The sequence below is a fragment of the Panthera pardus genome, unplaced genomic scaffold, assembly GCF_024362965.1.
Source record: "Panthera pardus isolate Hobbes unplaced genomic scaffold, ASM2436296v1 HiC_scaffold_17, whole genome shotgun sequence".
Taxonomy (NCBI): Eukaryota; Metazoa; Chordata; class Mammalia; order Carnivora; family Felidae; genus Panthera; species Panthera pardus.
Genome location: NW_026526732.1, coordinates 92,517,998 through 92,539,149, shown reverse-complemented (window position 1 = coordinate 92,539,149; position 21,152 = coordinate 92,517,998). Strand labels below are relative to the sequence as shown.

The 21,152-nt window shown below is 34.4% G+C and overlaps 1 protein-coding gene across 1 annotated transcript in view; it reads right to left on the bottom strand.

The window, feature by feature from the left end:
• LOC109248239 (protein eyes shut homolog) overlaps window positions 1–21,152 on the bottom strand; it is a 301,776-nt gene that overhangs the window by 196,299 nt on the left and 84,325 nt on the right. The window contains exons 2-3 of the mRNA XM_053905309.1: window positions 16,084–16,281; window positions 11,548–11,669 (exon numbers count right to left, since the gene is read on the bottom strand). Coding sequence (XP_053761284.1) covers window positions 11,548–11,669; window positions 16,084–16,210 — 249 coding nt within the window. The 5' untranslated portion in view covers window positions 16,211–16,281. The remainder of the gene's footprint in view (window positions 1–11,547; window positions 11,670–16,083; window positions 16,282–21,152) is intronic.

The following is a 21,152-nucleotide window of genomic DNA, read 5'->3' as shown; positions in this document are numbered from 1 at the left end:
TCATGAGTTGGGATATTTATTCATTTAATGGTCTCCACTTAGAAACCATCAGAGCCAAATTACACTTGGACAATATGTAATAAATTGAAAAAGTTTTGCATATTGCATTCCTTTGGAATTGTGTAGTATCAATTTTAAATTTTGCTTTGGGTTTAGTTAAAATTCTTATAATTTAAAGTATGCCTAGTTTGTCTCAAAATACCAAAACATATTAAAAAATCAGAGCAAAGTTTGATGGTATTGTGGATATATTTATTCCAATCCAACACACAAGATCAAAGAAAAACCTGGGTGGACAAATGACAGAAATCCATTGATAAAACTAGTTGGATTGGTAAATTTTAAGAGAAGATTGTTCTGCTCCCTTTTTCTACTAGAACACAAGAGCAAACTTCCTGATGGCTTAAGTGCAGTAATTGGTACCATTTGGGAAAAATGAGAAGTGGTTCATATTCTTAGAAAAATGTTTCAAAAGCTTTGAATTTTTTTTGATGTTTGATTATCAGTATAACAGTTTTTAATAATGTAAAAGAAGGTGGGGGGCTTACTTTTATGATTTTTTTTGTTGTTAAGTTTTCTTTTAATTAAAATAGAAATTTGGGGTAAATTTTTAGCTTATTAAAATATACTTATAACTGGATTAAACCACAATATCTAAAAAGAACCTTTTCCTAGTATAAAGACTGGTTCATTCTTACATACATTTATTTAATGAGATATCTCAGGGGCACCTTGGTGGCTCAGTCGATTAAGTGTCCAACTTTGACTTGGGTTGTGATCTCATGGTTCGTGAATTTGAGCCCTGCATCAGGTACTCTGCTATCAGTGTGGAGTCTGCTTCGGGTACTCTGTCTCCCTCACTCTCTGCCCCTGCCCCACTTGGGCACTCTCTCTCGCGCTCTCTCTCTCACTCTCTCTCCCAAAAATAAACATTAAAGGGGCATCTAGGTGGCTCAGTCAGTGAAGTGTCTGACTTTGGCTCAGGTCTGATCTCGCAGTTCATGGGTTCCGAGCCCCACATCAGGCTCTATGCTGACAGCTCAGAACCTGGAGCCTGCTTTGGAATCTCTGTCTCCCTCTCTCTCTGCCCTCCCCCGCTCATGCTCTGTCTCTCTCTCAAAAATAAACATTAAAAAAATAAATAAATAAACATTAAAAAAAATAAGATATCTCAAATGTCAAATTCTGAAAACTGTCATTCTTTAAAATTAAAATTATTTATTGAGGACACTTATCTTCACTAAATAGTTTTAGTATTTAAGCTTTAATTTGCATAAATAAATTTTATGCCTTCACCTTGGGTAATTTCTGAATTGAGGTCATTTACCTGACATACTCCTAATATCTGAAGGATGGAAATTGGACTTCTAAAATCTGTTGCAAGGCAATAAATACCTGCTCTGAGTGCGTGGGACAGCAATCATTAATCTGCAATATATTTCTGCATATTTCCTCTCAGACTCCTATATCCTCATGACACTTCCACCAACTCTCAGTTTTCTCTTAGTGCCTATTGCTAGAGTCCTCCTTAATTTCCCATCCCACTCCAGGAGTGCTTTTTATGCTCCATAACCTGTTTCTGATTCTGCCAATCTCTCACTGACCAAAAATAAATATCACACCAAGTTCTAAAATGCACTGAATCACAATTACAGAGGGAACAATAAAAGTCCTTTCCTATCACACAATCAGTACTAAGCAGTTGGGTAAACTGATCCAACTTCTCAGGTAGTCTGAGTCCCCAGCTCTTCAAGCTATAGCTTGTTTCAGTTACTGTAGTCATTAGCTTCTCATTGAATGAGTTTGCCAGGCTGAGTATCCTACCACAGAGCAAAGCTGCTTAGTTTTTTAAGATTGCAAATTATTTTCCAGTACTATATTTCTAGTTCATAAGTAAGTTATACTCTAGCAACCTGTTTATAAGCCTAGAGACTTGCATTCCTGTGTTTCATTGCCTCTCTTAGGTCCAGTGCAATTGTACCTAGATTGTAAGTTTCTCTTACTGCATTTCTACTAATGAACTAACTCCATCTTTCCTAACCAATATTCCCTCTACAGCTCTGGTTATTTGCCAAGCTTAAGCAAGACCCAGTGAATAGCCATTCTCAGCCTATGCCAGGCTGCTTGTAACATTAAAGATATGGTGTATCTTGGATGAAATTCCTATCTTAAGCTCCCACCCAAATCTTGGAGGAAAATCTCACTGGGTAGCAATCGGTTGGCATCACACTTTCAAATGCCAAGTACCCAACAAGCATTATGTATAGTAAAAACTGTATATTCTGGAAAAAAAAATCCCTAAGACCCCATTCTGTTCAACAGCCTTTCAAATAAATCCTCACCAATGTCCCTTAATGGGTTTGTCTGCTCCTTCCACACCAATGTCCTTTAATAGCCATTTCCTTGATGACTAGGGCTTCTAAAATAGAGCATCAGAACTAGCGGAAGATAGCATTTTTTCCATAAAAAGTTCCCATTTGAGAAAGAAATGTTTAGCATACTAACTCTATCTTAATCATAAATTCACTTTTTAGAATTCTAGCTCTAAATCCTCCTCAGACCCAGTTAGTCTGCAGATGAGAAGCTGACACTTAAAATTTAATCTCAATGGCTGCATCCTATTACCTGTTGATAGTACCATTTCCTGAATCGACCTGTCCTCTGAAAACCTCTCAGGACATTCCTCATTTTAGGCTTCTGGTACAGATTAGCATTAGCTGGGTGCTCTGTTCTCCAAAAAGAGGCTTACAAACATAAACTATTGCCATGGCTATACCCTTTTCCATGCAGTTCAAAGGACATGGATAGCCCAATATTTATGCATTATGGCTTTGCATGTGAATCTTCTGCAGAGTATTTTAAAAACTCAGACCTTACTTCCAATTTGCTAAATCAGAATCCCCAGGAGGTGAGTCCAAAATAAGCATGTATTTTTAGCAACAGCACAGGAGACTGCTGGAGTCTATTGAGGAGTCTCTGAAATACTGACTTGCTTTTGGGATTCTCATCTTCCCTAGTTGCGTGAGTCATATGGACAACTGCACTCAAACTCTGTTACTTTCAGAGGTCCAGCATGGTATAGGACACAAAGAAAATCTTGAGAGAAGCATGTGATCTGCAGACCTGCCCTAACTGCTATGCATTACTGTGTGACCATGAGAAAACTACTTCACTTCTATGAGCACTATGTTTTTCTTCGTAAAATATATGTTCTATGATATACCAATGAACTATAATAGAAGTCCTGGAAAGGCAAACCACACTACGGAAAAAAAAAAGTGGTATCTATGTTTTCTGACAAGCCATTATTCCTTGACTGTATATTTAAAAAAGTTACAGGATCAGTAATAACACTCCAGACCAATATCTATGCCTATATGTTCATATAATCATTCACATTTATATTCACGTCAATCACATTGGTCTCTTTTGAGTTTTTGTTTCAATTATTTTTAAGTAGAGAGGATAGTTTGTTCTTTTTTTTTTTTTTTTTTTTTTTTTTTGGTTTCGCTCTTTTAAGCACAGCAGTTTGATGAAGGGAGATTTTCTTACTCTGAGAGGGCAGCAAAGGCTGGTACCTTAAATCAAGGGAACTGACCTGGAAGGCTGTGGGACTAAGATGTAAGTGACACTAACTAGATTAAAGGCCTGATGTCTGAAGAGAGAGGGATCAGGACAAGGTGTTTTGCTTTGTGCCTATCAGATGCGGAGTGTTTCACCAGAAATGTAGCGATCTCACAGCAAGCCCTAAAGGATGGCTCAAGAGTCCCAATAGCCTGAGATCATGAAAACAAAAACTATCAGCAGCTGCCAAGTCTCTGGGACCTTGGCATGGGTACAAACTCCATGGGTTTCACACTCTATGAGAAAATCTAAAAATTGTTAAGGAGATATAAAGACCTCACCATTCAAATCGTTCATTCATTTATTCATTATCCTTTATTTTCTTTCTCCTCTTTCTTTCTTCCTCCTTCCCTCCCTTCATTTCTCTCACTTCTTTCCTCCTCCTCCTTCCCCACCTCTCTGTCTCTCTCTCTCTCAACAGTTAAATCATTACCATCATCGTCATCATCATGAAACATGGTACACATTTGTAAAGTGCTTTATATGTGACAGTACCTCATTTAATCTCCATAACAACTCTGCTATTAGTATCTCCATAACAAAGTTGCTATTAATATGTCCATTATTTAAATGAACTGACTGAGGCTTACAAAGGTTAAGTGACTTGTTCAAGGCAACACATCTAGTGAAGGCAAAGCTATCAATCTCAAAATCCCATCCTCTTTTGTACATGCAGCCTTTTGGTTTTAAAGGCATGCTGCAAAATTTAACCCTACTATAATCAAGATGATGCCACAGGCCACTCTCTATTATTTCAAACCAAAGTTTTTCATCAATTACAGAAAGAGGCTACTTATCTGCAAGCTGTAATTAATATGTACATATTATAACCAAGATAAGTTCAAATATTAATTGACCTGGGCTCCAGAGCTCGATTCCAGAAAGCTCTTGAAATCTGTTTAAACTAGGAGGGCAGGCCAAAAGCACAACAATATATTCTCGTTTCTGTGTATGTGCACACATGTATGCATACACATTTGCACATATGCTTGCTTCCACAAATATACATCCAATTTCCAATTCAAAATTTCTTGGAATTTCTACCACTAATGAACTCCACACAGATGAATGGGGAGTTATGCTGGCATGGTTAGCACCTAATGGAGTTCTTTACTGATGGGGACAAAAGACTTACTATCCTCTGACCATTGTTCTTGCCAGTTAATAATAAATGGTTGAGTCAACTTGTTCACATGTGTGTATGTATGTGTGGGTTTCTCTTACTATCTTCTTAGAAAAAATATATAAACACGACAAAATAGTTTTAAAAATAGTCTTATATAGATTTAACTAATTAAAAATGGCATACATCCAAATAGCAAAGGATGATTTTTGGGAAAAAAGGAAATTATTGTGGACTATAACTATCCACTAAATTCTCAATATAAAGTGTGAAGCCTATAGTTGAGTCTTAGTTATAGTTATGTAAAGATAACAAGCAATAATATAAAAGTATAATACAATGTTCATATTGAAATAAGTTGAAGCTTACTCTGTCTCATAATTCTTTCAAAATAAACCCACTTATTGATGCATTTTGGGTAATATTGGCAATGCAAACATTATTTGATCAGTTCTAAATCATTTTTTTACCTGGACTATTTCTGGAAACTGTCCATTTTTTATTAGAGAGTCTGAAAATGGAAAATTTCTCTCTCTGATCAGTTATGTTCTCACACAATATTTATGAAATGCAGTTCTGCTTGATAGATTTCTTAAACCTCAAAATTCAACCATCTGTAAATCTCACTTCTCTATAATGAGTCTTGGAATAAGGAATAAGGAAGAAGGGAAAATATGTCTGAGCTTCCAAAATAGATTCTACAAGTCCAAAGTTATTAAATCTCATGTATCTCTTTACTCAGGTGGATCAACAAATATTTTCTCAGGTTCTGTTTACTTTTACTTTGCATATAATCCTAACAGACTTGATTATCTATTTCAAGGCCATGACAGATTCAAAACAGATTAGAGGGGAAGAAATGGGGTACTTCAGACAGCATATTCACTGTGATAAAAATTTACTATTGAGGAGACTATATTGAAAGAATTGTACAAGCCATCAAATAAGTGAACTAAATTTTTATATTAGTCTTGGATTATACAAGAAGAACAATTTTGTTATCTACTCTATTATAGAAACAATAGAAAGCTGACAGCCATCATAATAAATGTTATGTTAAATTATTCTCAATAAACTCTTAAAGTAAGGATTTGTATAATGAAAGGTAGAGGTTTGGGTAATAAAAAATAAGCAGATTATACATAAACAAAAATAGGTTATTTAGAATGGACATGGCAAAAGGACTTCATTTTGTGTTACATCATTTCAATGCCTCTTTTATCAATGTGTTTGGTTGTTAGCTAATGTCTCAAGATTTAGATTAAACTTTTGGCTGAATATTCACTACTGAAGATGTTGTAACTAATCAAGTGGATCAAAACACTTAAATAAACCTTTGTGATATCACTGTAATTAATCAGTCATTGATTATTTTTAATACTTTAAATACAATTTGAACCATTATACCCACCCTCTATGAAAAACTATAATTTCATGCATAGGTTTTCTGATTAGCAAATGTCAATACACAAAGTGTCACTTCACTAAGTTATTACAAAAGAAGAGAAAGCAATATATTATTATCTCCCTCACAAAATGATTGGGATGAAAAAATTATATTTATTCTTTTTGTCTTAAAAACAAAAGCACTAAAACAGATGGAAGAATCCAAAATAAAAGATCCAATGAAATATGCTGCTAAAAACTCAGAGGATAAATCTCTCGATTTTTCAAACCATTGTTTATTTCTTTTTTAAGGGGCTAAATTGTGAGTGTCAGTACAAATGAAATAAAAACCTTCTGTGCTCCACTTGTGATATCACAGACGTTTTGAGCTAGAAAATGCCATCTAGATACCCAGTCCAGTGATTCTCAAATATAAGTACACATCAGAATTACAAAGAATTATAAGATATCCAGGTACCAGATGGATCCATCTACTAAATCAGAATTTTAAGCATATGTATTTTCAAAGGCAACTCCTTGGTTAAGAGCAATTGTGTACAACTCTTTGATTTTATTGAAGAAACTGATAATCAAACTAAAAAGTCTAATAATAAGTACTTGTTATGTATATTCTGGCATGTAAATAAAATGGAAAACTACATTGTTCTTAAATTAATAAAATAGTGCCAAATATAGTGGACAGTGACTATTCTGTCAGTTCATTTTATGGTTCCAATAAGTTGTGACTTGTAGTAAATCATAGAACAAATCCATATCATTGTCAATCTCCAAATCTTCTCTCTAGCCTTTTGTTACTCAAAACTTACAAGATATTTAACCTAATCACTTTTGAAAAATGAATAATAAAAATTCTGTTTTGTGGAGGTTTACTATTTCAGATAACATTCTACAGGACCCACAACTTAAAAGCAATACTAATATACAACACAGCCATAGTAGAGATTAAACATAAGAGCTAAAACATTTGAGAACTGATAAATGTTTTCATCTTCCTTATAACAGAAGTTATTGAGAATAAAATTGTCACTTTCTTCTTTGGCCACAAAAATGATTTTTTATTCTCCATCAAGAAGTATTAGGCAGTTTGGTGTGTTTGAAAAATTCTAGAGCTCCCAAGCTCTGACACTAAGTCAGAGTCTCTGTTACTCTCCATTAAGTGAGATTAAGCAAATCTTTATGGAGAGGGAGGGCATGAAAGAAATAAAGGGTTTTGTATTTGGCCAGAGAACAGTTGGACGGATTCCACACTGATGGAGGGTTTGTAATCCTAGAGAGAGAGCAGAACCAGAGGTTTTACTGGTTCCCATTGGATATGTTTAAGGGACAACTGGGACCTGACTACTAATTAGCTAAGCACCATGCCCTTGAGGGATGCAGAGAAGGTCCTGGGAGCCAAATCTGGTATGAAAGGATTGGAATCATTTGTTAGATTAACTCATATTTGAAAGGAGCATGGGGATGACAAAATGGGCATGTCAGTAGCAGCCAAGATGAACTAAGGGGCAGAAGTTACTCCCTCATGATCCTCTGTGTTTACTCTCCAATCCCAAAGGGAGGAGATGGGCAATTTCAAATGACAAATGTGGATTTTTCAAACATATGGTGGTGAAGGTAAAGGCAGTTTTATTTTTCACTAGAAAACACATAAATTCAGTTTGGATTTTGCACTGGAGTGTTTGGCAGAAAATGTATATCTGTAGTATACTAGCATATATAGTATGTGTAAATTTTAACATAGTTGCATATGAATAAAAACTTTGTCCTTTCCAGGTTTGTTCTACTGCACTAGTTTTGCTTCTTCACTGTAATCAAAATTAAGCATTCATTATTCATGTTAAGATACAGAGGAAAATGAAAGTAAAATGAGAGGGGAAAATACTTGAATAATTTGATCATACATATTTAAATAACCACAAAGAAATACTTATTCTCAAATATAACTAAGAAAGTTACATGAGAAAATAAATCCTATTCTACCCATTCTTAACATTTGTGTCTTATTATGTGTTGAGCATTCAAGTGTTTTCTTTTTTCTCTCATTGATTTTTTAGGTTTACTGAACCATAAAGAAGGGAAAGAAAAAACTGGCTCATTGTTGCAAAATACTTCTCATCCTGGTTTCAAAGTCTTCTGATTTTTCTGTTTTTTTTCTAAACTCATAGTCATGATGCTACATATAATCGTAAAGAAATGCTCCAAATGTAAAAATGCTAATTTAAAGCTACACCCATACCAAATTCAAAGAAGAAGCAAGCCTAATGTCAGTGGCATTGCCTGGGTGGGTTTGGAAAGGTCTGCTCATAAAAAAAACAAAACAAAACAAAAACAAACAAACAAACAAACAAAAACAGGCTGATGACTCTTACAGCCAAATGTAAGTGCCTTATAGGTTGAATAAAGTCATCTTTCTATTTATCATAATTATTAAATATTTTACAGAAACATCACCCTCCATGGCTTTCTTTTTCTTTTACACTCCAAAGCCTTCAGCATTTCATGGTTTGTCTTTTTCCAATATGTTGGTGAAAGATAGCAAATATGAATCTCAAATTGGACTTTTTTTTTCTTCTTCTTTTTTTTTTTTTGATTGATTGAGAAAGAGAGAGAGAGAACAAGAAGAGCCTGAGCAGGGGAGGGACACAGGAAGAGGAAGAGAGAGAAGCCCAAGCAGGCTCCACGCCTAGCACCAAGCCCCACATAGGGGATTCCGTCCCACAACTATGAGATCACAACCTGAGCTGAAATTGAGTTGGGGTGCCCCTGGACCTTGCTTTATTTCAATTATTATTATATTTTTTTAGCCAGGCTTTATTTAAAAATTATGAGTTTTTAGCTCTTTCTGCTTTTTTTTCCTGTTTATTATTATAATATATAATGTATTACTTTTTAATTATATAGTATTTATCCTACACAAAAATCCAATATTTAATATAATATTGGTGTAATAGTTAACTTGGCAGACTTGAACTCAAAGGAAAGACTGACCTTTTAACTGGGTCCTGGAAGATAACCTCTGAGCATTGGAATATTCTGCCTGAGAACAGTGTCCTTGACACCTAATGACATAATATATGTACACATTGTGAAATGCTTACTACAGTAAGGTTAATTAACACATCCTTCATGCCACATAGTCACCTTGTGTGTGTGTGTGTGTGTGTGTGCGCGCGTGGTGGTGTTGGTGAGTATGCTTTATATATACTCTCTTAGCAGATCAAGTACGCCATACAGTATTAACTATAGTTATCATGCTGTATATCAGATCTTTTTAAAACTGATGGCTTATGCCCTTTGACCAGTGTCTCCCTTTTTCCCCCAACCGCCAGCTGCTGTTAACCATTCTACTCACTGTTTCTGTGAGTCCCACTTTTTAAAAATTCTTATTTTTCTTTATTCTGATTATAACAATTTCTGGAAGTAGGTATTAAGACTTTAAACTAATACAAATCTAGAGTTAGTTTGAATAGCTACTAACTGGCAATTTATAAAATGAATGAGAGAAATACTGTACTTGGAAGTTCTATTCTTTGATATGATAGTTTCTAAAGCTGCAGTCCCTCTGTCAAATGATTGGCTTAGTATCAGACAGATAAGCTGTGGCAAAGTCAGGTCTAGAACTGGAGTCTCATAGTTATGGGTATGAAGTTCTTTCTACTAGAATAAACTTCTATTATTGCTGAAGTTATTGCTTAAATCCTAGCCTAAAATAAAGTTTAACTGCTATGGAAATTAAATGACTTACCTGCAAGTAAAAAACAAACAAACAAACAAACAAACAAACTCTGACTCAAGCCATATTAAAAAATAATCCATAAGTGATCTCACATTATTAAATCCAAGGGATTTCAGTCAGGAGTTCAACAACTGATCAAGCACCAGGTTTCTTATGTCTTTCAGCTCTGCCACCTTCATGGTCACTCATCATTTGGGAGCACCCTATTCTCTTCCATGGGCTCTCAAAAGGGCAACAGTAATTACAAGTATAAAATCTAGATGTTATGGGGTGCCTGGGTGGCTCAGTTGTTTAAGCATCCAAATCTTGATTTCAGCTCAGGTGATGATCTCATGGTCGTGAGATCGAGACCCACGTGGGGCTCTGAGCTGAACATTGACCTGCTTGGGATTCTCTCTCTCCCTTTCTCTCTGCCCCTCCCCTGTTTGCACATACTTTCTTTCTCAAAATAAATATATAAATAAACATTAAAAAAAAATCTAGATGTTAGAGGGCTAGAAGAGGTCACACCTACCTCTTACTTAACATCCTATACACAGGTAAGGAAGCCTTTTCTCAGACAGAATGCCACTCTTATCTTAGAGACCAGCATAGAGTCACAGGGCCCACTGTTTCAGGATTCCCCCAAAGTGGGATGGAATTACTATGACTAAGACAAAGCATCTGATAGGAACAAAGACAAAGCAACAGGGCCATATACTTAATATATACTTAAATGGTATCTAGGTATCTGGTACACCATCCGTTTCTGGTCATGGCCATCTAAACATTAATTATAATTCTCCATTTGGATGCCTGCCTTCCTTATGGGAAAGAAACCACTTGCCACAAATTATCTTTTCATTGTAAAAACAAACAATGTCAGTACACTGATAGTCAAAATACATCAATGAAAATGAGTCTGTCTTTCAAAGCATTTTCTTCTAACTTCAACTATGGTAGTCCTTTGTGAAAATCAGCTTTGTTGCTAAAGGATAAACTATAAGCCTGTACTAGTATTGAAGCATTAACCTGTGTTGTATGTCATTTATTTTCTGAAGCCAGTCAGTGAAGCCACCTTGAGTAGATATTTTTTATGTCAGGCTTTCTGATAAATGAGAAGCCTGAAGGGATCCCATTGATTTGCCAACTGTGTCACAGTCCGTTTAAGGCAGAATGGCACATGCTTATGACAAAGGTGATGACAAATGGATATGTACTGAAGGGACAGCACCAACACAGATGAATGAAGGAGTTGACGGAAGTATACAACACAAGATAGAAAGCAATATCAAATTTAAGATTATAAATGTCAATGAAATATATAAAATACCTTGAATTATATAAAAGTAGGTACATATAAGACTAACATCATTTTTAGAATAATTCTGAAATTTAACAGAAATTCAGTATTACTAAGAATTGTAAATCCAAAGAATGAAACTGTTGCTTTATAATATTTACATCAACTATACATAGGAGTGAATAGAACACCTTTTTATTACTATTAAGTTAAAATAATATTGCTTGAATTTCTTTTTTCTAATCTTAATCAGCATATATATGTATACATATATATGTATATCTCAACATGACATATAGACAAATGCTAAATATATTTGTATGGGTTAATTTATGCTGCCCACATTAAGGTACATTAATAATATTCATGGATACTAACGAGATGCAGATCTTTGCAGGTAGAATTGTGCTCACAGGCATTCAAGATGCAGTCATCAATGTCCTGTTCACATCTCAGGCCAGCAAAACCCGGTTTGCATAAGCAGGAGAAGCCATTAACCACTGAGAACAAGAGAGAAGAGAAAATAATATGTCTTTAATAATGGTATGGGTAATGCTAACCATTCTAAAGAATGTTGTATTAAACTAAATACATTTCACTTTTAACCAAAGAAAATGTGAATTCACAGCTCTCTACAATATTTTCTAAATAACTATTTTGCTCAGTTCTATTTAGCTTAAAACTTTAATTTGAAATTAGAACCATCACAATAAACATTTGATAAGTTCACAAAGCAACAATGAAAATATCCAATTTTCTTCTTCTTTCTTCCTTCTCCTCCTCCTCTTCCTCCTCCTCCTCCTCCTCCTTCTCCCCTTCTCCTTCTCCTCCTCCGCTTTCGTCGTCATCGTCGTTGTCGTCGTCTTCTTCTTCTTCTTCTTCTTCTTCTTCTCCCTTCTCTCTGTCTCTCTGTCTCATCAGTAAACAATACCTATGATAAATAGGCTACTTTTGCATCAATTAACTTTTTCTGGACTGTTTTAGGTTTAATACACAAGAAGTTAACTGGTCGTTAAAGTTTGTGTGTGTGTGTGTGTGTGTGTGTGTGTGTGTGTGTGTTTGTGTGTGACAAGTTACATTAAAGTGGGTATGTCTGAAAGTTGATATTCAACCACTTAAGCCTTAGTTAAAAAGAGCTTTCACATTTCATCATGATCTTTTAAAAGTAATAATCAGAATCCGTCCTCTATTTTATCATTAATGATAGAAAAAGGACGGTCTCAGAAGCATCTCAAGGAAGTGGTGACAGTATGAATTGCAGATAGAGCAGGCAAGGATTTATGGCTGCTTTTAGTCAGTCCCTGGGTTCTTCATTATTCCTGACACTTAGTGTGTAATCTACACTGCCACTCTGCCTCTGTGCATGTATCTGCTATTGCTTTCATTAAGTGTTGAGGTCCTGGGTGGCAACAGCATTTTCAAGACATTGTGTGGTAGTTAGCTGGTTTCTAGACTTCTGCAGCCATGCTTTTGTACAGCACTTGTACCTGGGCCTTTAAAGAAAATCAGTCCACAGCTGTCAAGAAGAGACAAGGGAGACACAAGAATGGCAGCCCTCTGGAGAGGATTTTATTTTACTTTTTTCATGTAACATAGCATTCTAATTTTTAACATCTCACTGAATCAAAATAATTAATAAATATACAAGTAGAGTTGTAAATAAATTAATGAGAATGATGAGATCAGTTATGCTTCCTTATATATTATAGATGGCATTATATATGTTAACAAATTAAAATTAAATGTTATATGTAATTAAGACATTATAAAGTATCATCAATCATAATGGTATTTAAAAGTGTTAATGATTATAAATTCAAGTCTGGATACTGATGCAAATTGGCAAGTGACAAAAAAACAGAGTCAAACTAACTTTCTGTGTAGATAGAAATATTCTCTATGCAGATTGATGAATTATTTTAAAAGAAAAACAACAACAATAGAGACATTTAAATTAGCAAATCTGTCTGAAAGAGATTAGTGTTAGGAAATAAAGTTTGCTTTTATTATCAAGAAATACGCTTTCTGAATGTTGACTATTCTGGGCTAAGAAGCTAAGAAAAGAAGCACATGAGAGCTTAGGGAATTCAATTGGATACTACAGGGGAAATAAATAAACAAACGTACATACATAATTATTTAAAATTTAAACCAAAGAAACAAAAAATGTTTTTTTCCCCCACATCTAATTTGTTAACTATGGGCTATGTGGTAACTTATCAACATTTTATTAGGAAATGCTTTTTAAGAATATTACCTGGTTTGGTTTTATTGTTTTTACCAGAAAATACAGTCACTGTTTTTATTAGTTCTTCTTTATAACTATTCCACACTCTTGATTTGAATTGAAATTTTCATCAGATAAGCCCTGTATGATTCTGGATGTATTTTTATACTTAAAAATATTTAAATATACACCAAACATCATATATTAGTTGTACTGAATCAAAGCTTCGATATGACAAAACTTCATGGTGAAAATTCAGAGATATTTTAATAATGTATTGCCAATATGGTGAATAAACACGTTTGAAAGGTAAAATTGCATATTTACATTTTAATAATTATTTCTCACATACAGTCATGTAATAAATACTGAATCAGGAATTTTGGCTTACCAAATTATTTTATTTTTGAGAAAATGTTAAGAATATAATGTCTTAGAATTAAGCTGATAGCTTTTAACATGTATGATCTAATTTTTAATAAATGTTTTGGTTCTCTGGTAGTTAAATCTCAAATTATACTATGGATCATTCTATTATGAAACAGATTAATATATCAGGTATCCAAAGTTTACATTTTCCATAATATGTTATATATGACCTCCAAAATTTTAATAGGTAGCACTGTATTATAAGTAGCATATTTGAAAGTATATTTTGTTATTGTATAAGGAATTATGATTTAAAATATTTTAGACCTTTTTTATTTTTTATTATTATTATTTTTTTAAGTTTTTAAATTCCATATAGTTAAGATAGAGTGTGATATTAGTTGCAGGTGCACAACAGTGTGATTCAACACTTCCATACAATAGCTGATGCTCACCACAACTTACAAAAATCATATGAATATTATAAATATAGGTCACTCAGAATATATCAGAACTGCCCCATATATAACCATATATAACCATTATCCTAGGGCTACCTAGATCTAAAAATGTTGCTAACCACTCTCTGAGGCATACCATCCTGCCCCTTCCTTATTTTGTAGTGAACATCAAAAATTGAAAAGTCATTCCCAGCATCCCCAAATACTTATGGGCCTGAGGTCAGAAATATGATAATAGTGATTTATTTCAAGGTAATTTGAAAATACAATTTTTTATATTCTTTAAAAAAATTTTAATGTTTATTTATTTTTGAGAGAGAGAGAGACAGAAAGACAGAGTGTGAGTGGGGGAGGGGCAGAGAGAGAGGGAGACACAGAATCGGAAGCAGGCTCCAGGCTCTGAGCTGTCAACACAGAGTCCCACGCGGGGCTTGAACTCACAAGCTGTGAGATCATGACCTGAGCCGAAGTCAGACGCCCAACTGACTGAGCAACCCAGGTGCCCCTGTATTTTTTGTATTCTTAAAAATACAATTTTTAAAGTGACAAAATCTGAAAGAAGAAAAAAAAAGAAAAGAGAAAAATGATGGTAACGTCGGTTCAAATCAGGAGTAGCAAATAGGTGGCCCACAGCCCCAAAATGTATCTTGCTTAGCTTCCATACGTGTTAGAAGAGTTAATTCTACATTAATATCTACATAGATATTCCAGTTTGCAAGGGCCCCACTACTACCTGTTGTTTTAAACTTGGGCTGCCTCACTTAATTTGAAAAAAAGTGAGTTATATTCCTTCATGTCATACATTTGCAAAGCATTACTTTAAAGAAAATTAATTCATAATTCAGTTAATTATACCATTTCAAAATAAAATGACTTTCTATTAAAATGTGTTTTTTCCTTGATTACATTATCCATTTACTGAGGGATCACATAAAAATATATTTTAAAGAGATAAAATAAAACAAAATAAGATGGACAGCTTTTTGTCAACATCCTTCTAGCTCTTTCTTTCCTCTTAATGCCCCTTAGCCACATCCATTTCACAGAGCTATTTTGTGCCATTTTGCCTGTGTCTCCATAAAAATTATCCATCTTAGGCAGGTTCTTCCATGGCTAAATCTATGTTTTGAAAAATGTTATGTTTATTTATTTTTGAGAGAAAGGGAGGGGGCGTACAGAAAGAGGAAGACAGAGGACCCAAATTAGGTTCACTGCTGTCAGCACAGAGCCTGATTCGGGGTTCAAACTCACAAACACTGGGATCATGACCTGAGCTGAAATCAACAGCTGCTTAACTGACTGAGCCACCCCAGGTGCCCCAAAATCCATGTTATAATACCCAATATTTTTTTTTCTTTCTCCCCTTCATACCTCTGATTTTTCCTGTTCTTCCTATCATCTTCTTTTTCCTCTGTAAATTTAAAGGAATACATATTCTGGTGGGAGGAAATGTGTGTGTGTGTGTATGTGTGTGTGTGTGTGTGTGTGTGTGTGTGTAATAGACGGGATAAAATAATGATTTGTTTTAAGTCACTGAAAATAGTGCTTCCCCTACCTACAAACAAACACTCTTAAAAACCTACCATTAAAAATAAAGGAAAGAAAGGCTAATTCTAACATTAGAACATAGAAGCCACATCTCATTACATTTTCTCATTTGCTACCATTATGACTTATAAAAATATAAATGATTCATCAGATGTGGGGGTGTTTTGTGAAAATAATGGGGTTGGCTTTGATATTCAGGGCAGGATAAAGTCAGTAAATAATCAAGGTTGCATACTGAGTTATTTCATTACTATGTCAGATTCTAAGTTGGACTACTCTACAGGAATTGCTGCGGCTGAGTGAACTCACTGTCATAGCAATAACCATGCAGGCAAGGGCTGGAACTGCACTCATTGACATTGATCTCACAGTGTGGACCTGCAAAGCCTTTCCCACATGGACACTGGTACCCAAGAGGAGACATTTCCAGATTCATTGTCTCTCCACACGCAGCTCCATTCTCACAAGGATTACTAGCCTCACAAGGCTCCAAATCACAAGAAGAACCTAAAAGGAAAGAATCAGAGTGTCAGTGTTTACTTAATGAACAAATCCCCCTGACTGCTGTCAGTTGCTTGGCATTTGTCTGCATAAATGCATTCAACTTAGTCTCTAGGCAAAGATTCATAATTCTCTTCGATATTATCATTGTGATTCTCTCTCTCTCTCTACATTACAATTTAAGAAAGAAATGTTATTTATGATTTCTATGCTTCATCTAACAAAGTACCAGCAGGCAGCAATGTTAAGTGACAGCATTTTTTAAAACCCCATTTTGTTTCTTCATACTTCATACCTCTTGTTCAACAATGTTCTCTGAAGACATTGCAATTAAAAAAGTACATTATTGATGATTTGATGCTCCCTGTGGTTTGTTTTGTTTTGTTTTTTGTACCCTGGAGGTTGCTATCACTATAAGCTTTTCTTGATAGATTTGTTGCTATACTCAAAATAAGTAAACAATGAAAAAAGAACATTTTGATAAGGCTTTAATCTTGAGTAACACCTCAGCCCTGAAACTAAGTTTTAAATTTTACTCAGAGAGTGTATCTACATAAAGCAATTGTCATTGGGTAAAATATACAGAAGTATTTGGAGATATAAGTAAGATGGCTGACCCAAGGTAATTCAAAAAGTGAAGCATAAACAGCACTAAGTTGTTCAACAAAGCAAAATCATTATTCAGGTGTCAGTTTTCCAGACATAGTAAAAATATTTGTATATTAACTATTTGGCAAGTTTTTAAATAATAGCATTCATTCACCAAACATGTAGGATATATGTATACTTCTAAGGCTTCTAAAAGTGCCTTGCTGAATACCTGAGAGAAGAACATATCCAGCAACCATAAGTCCTTTAACTGCTCAGATTTTCTTAGTAACTTCACAACTATAGGGATGAAGGGATGATAAAATGAACTGGGATAAGAGAGAAAGCTTTCAAAGTTTTTGAACTACAGTGGTAGTTGGAGAAATTCTAAAACCTCAGGATGCCTATGGTTCTCCCAACTTTTTTTCTTGATAACAAGAAAAAAGGTAAGACAACCCTAGCAACTGCTGAAGATATCAGCAATGTATAATAGTGAAAGACTTAATATAGTTAGTGCCCATAAAATAAGAGCAAAGGAAACTGTACTAAATTGAACACACAATGCTTCAAGTTCCAAATACAGTGAAAGAAGTAAAAATAAAAACTACTTCCAAAGAGCATAAAAATAAGTAGTTCCTTAAATTAAAACATCTATTAAGTGGTTTTATTTTTTCAAGAGCTATCGTATAGTGTGGAGAATTCAAATAGGAACAAGACCTGTTCCTTCTCCTTAAAACATTAAGAAATTGAAGTATATTGCAAATGGTGCATTCCTAGATACTATTTTATCATAATGAAAGTATTTTCTTTGCAAAATAAGAGAAATGACATTGAACAACATTCACCAGAAACACATAAAACAATGAATTATCCTTAACAAAAAGTTCTCATGCATACCCTTCTTTCTAATTACCTACTTCTAAATATTTAATTGTGAGAATAGGTGTTTTGCTTTGCTCATGAGAAGTTAATTTAGCTTGTCTCTTTCATAAATAGTTGCATACATATAATCCATTAGATTGCTGAACAGTAATTTATACTCATATTTGAGAAATCACTCATGATATTCTCTTTTACAGAATACTCAGGGGTTCACTGTACCTTGAATACTATGTTCACTGTACCTTGAATACTGCACCGTGAATACTATGATTTGTATATTATTAATTCACTATATAAATACTTAACGAACCCCTACTAGGTGATGAACAATGAGGTAGAAGTTGGGGTTATAAACAATGAAGGCTCATATAAGCAAGTAAATCAATGCAGTACAATAAGTGGTAAATGTGGTCAATTTCTCATGTTAAAGAATCACAATAGCAGGAGGAATTCTAATATGCCCTCCATAATCCCCACCCCCAGGGTACATGACCTGTAGAATCCTCTCCTTTTGAGTATGGGTGAGATTTGAGAATGTAATAAAATATCACTCCCATGATTATATTACATTATACTGCAGAAAGGATTTGTGGAAATAATTAAAGTCACCTGATCAGATGACTTTGAGTCAATGAAAAGAGAGATTATCTTGGGAAGCTCTGACAAAATAAGGTGTGACTTTAAAAGAAGTGAAAGGCATTCCGATTACCTGGAAGGGAGAGGAAATTAAGAAAACAATCTCATTTACAAGGACAGCAGAAATTATAAAATTCCTACAAATAAACTTAATCAAGGAAAGAGATGTATTCTGAAAACTATAAAACATTGATGAAAGAAATTGAAGTTGAAACACATAAAAATGAAAGATATCACATGCTCTTGGGCTGGGAGAACAAATATTGCTAAAATGTCTGTACTACCCAAAGCAATCTACACATTTAATGTGGTCCATATCCAAATACCAATGGCATTTTTCACAGAACTACAACAAATAATACAAAAATTTGTATGGAACCAGAAAAAAAAAACCAAATAGCCCAAGAAATCTTGAAGAAGAATAAAACTGGAGGTATCACAATTCCAGATTTCAAGATATACTACAAAACTAAAGTAAGCAAAACAGTATGGTCCTGGCACTAAAATAAACACATAGATCCAGGAAACAGAATAGAAAACCCAGAAATAAACCCAAAATTATATAGTCAAATAATTTTTGACAAATAAAGAAAGAATATCCAATGTTAAAAGACAGTCTCTTTGACAAATGATGTTGGGAAAACTGGACAGCTACATGCAAAAGAATGAGGCTGGACCACTTTCTTATACCATACAGAAAAATACACACAAAATGTACTGAAGACCTAAATGTGAGACTTGAAACCATAAAAATCCTATGAGAAAGTGCAGGCAGTAATTTCTCTGACATCAACTGTAGCAACATTTTTCTAGATATGTCTTCTGAGGCAAGGGAAACAAAAGCAAATATAAACTATTAGGACTACCTCAAAATAAAAAACTTCTGCACAGCAAAGGAAACAATTAACAAAACTAAAAGACAACCTACAGAATAGGAGGAGATATTTGCTAATGACATATCTGATAAAAGGTTAGTATCCAAAATATATAAAGAACTTATACAACTCAACAACCAAAACAAATAATCCAATTAAAACATGGACCAAAGACATAAACAGATGTTTCTCCAAAGAAGACATACAGATGGCCAAGAGACACATGAAAAGATGCTCAATATCACTAATCATGAGGTAAATGTAAATCAAAACCATAATGAGAAAACACTCCACACCTCTCAGAATGAGTAAAAAAAAACAAAACAGAACAAAAACAAACAAACAAACAAAAAACCCCACAAGAAACAAGGTTGGCAAGGATGTGGAGAAAAAGGAATCCTTGTGCACTGTTGGTGAAAATGCAAACTGGTGCAGCCACTGTAGAAAACAATTTAGATATTCCTCTAAAATTAAAAATACAATTACCATGATCTAGTAATTTCACTACCAATAGGTACACAAAGAATACAAAACACTACAGGAATCAGTGCTATCTATTGGCTCAATGGAATCTTTTTTCTATTCATGCAACTTTAACAAAGAACCTATCCAATGACACTTGCTTTTGCCTCCTTTTGAGGATTTTGTGGAAATGGGACATTGTGTTGTCACTAAACACATTCATCACTTGCACTGCTACAGCCTTATTCGGGTGGTGCATTTATACAAAAGTTTGCACTCTTTTCCATATTTTACACATCTCCCTAACCTCATTTGAAATAAGGAATTCCTCAGCCTTTTTCTCCTTCTCCTCTGCAGATGAGGTGCAGATGTAGACTTCTTATCAAATCTTGCAATTTCGGCCACTCCCATACTTTGTTAGTACCTCTCGATGATTTCCTTCTTAACTTCCACCATAATCATCTTCTTCTTATCGCCTTTCTTTTCATCCTTTTTCTTAATGGGGGCCATTGTATACATTTGCACCGATGCTGACTACAGTACAGTATTAATAAACTCTTGTCATACACTGTATTTAATGTAACTGACAATACAGTAGCAGAGGAAAGGGTCTATATCTGCAGGCAGCCTGACCTAGAATGAAGCAAAGCATTCCTAAGCTTTCTTTTATATGGAAAAGCAAAGGACTATCCATAGGTGCTTTGAAGTGACAAAAAATCCACTAGTGTCAATTCTGGGCACCTTCCTATGTTCTATTTCTGCCAAACACCACAGCCTGAGACTGAGCTTCTGAGCATGGGAGATGATCCCCACAATCCTGCAGCAAGAGAGAGAAAGAACCATTGGCTCAGTTGTGATCATGTGACGCTCAATGTCACGTACTACTCATATTGCAAGACATTGCTCATTTATCAAGTTAAAATTTATTAGAAATAAACAAGTTACTCACAATCCCAGAATCCCAGATTATAATATATATATATATGTATATATATATACATATATATACATATATATATATGAATATTACTACTCAGCCATAAAACATAAAAAAGATGAAATCTTGCCATTTGCAACAATATGAATGGATTTAGAAAGTATAATGTTAAGTGAAACAGGTCACTCAGAGAAAGACGAATACCATATGATTTCACTCATATGTGGAATTTAAGAAATGAAAGAAATGAACAAAGACAAAAAGAGATAAACCAAAAAAGAGACACTTAACTATAGAAAACAAACTGATGGTTACCAAAAAGGAGGTGGTCGGGGAGGATGCGTGAAATAGGTGATGGGGATTAAAAGGACACTTATGATGAACACTGAGTAATGTACAGAATTGTTGAATCACTCTATTGCACATCTGAAACTAATGTAACACTGTGTGTTAACTACACTGGAATTTTCAAAAAATGATGTTAATATCTTATAAAG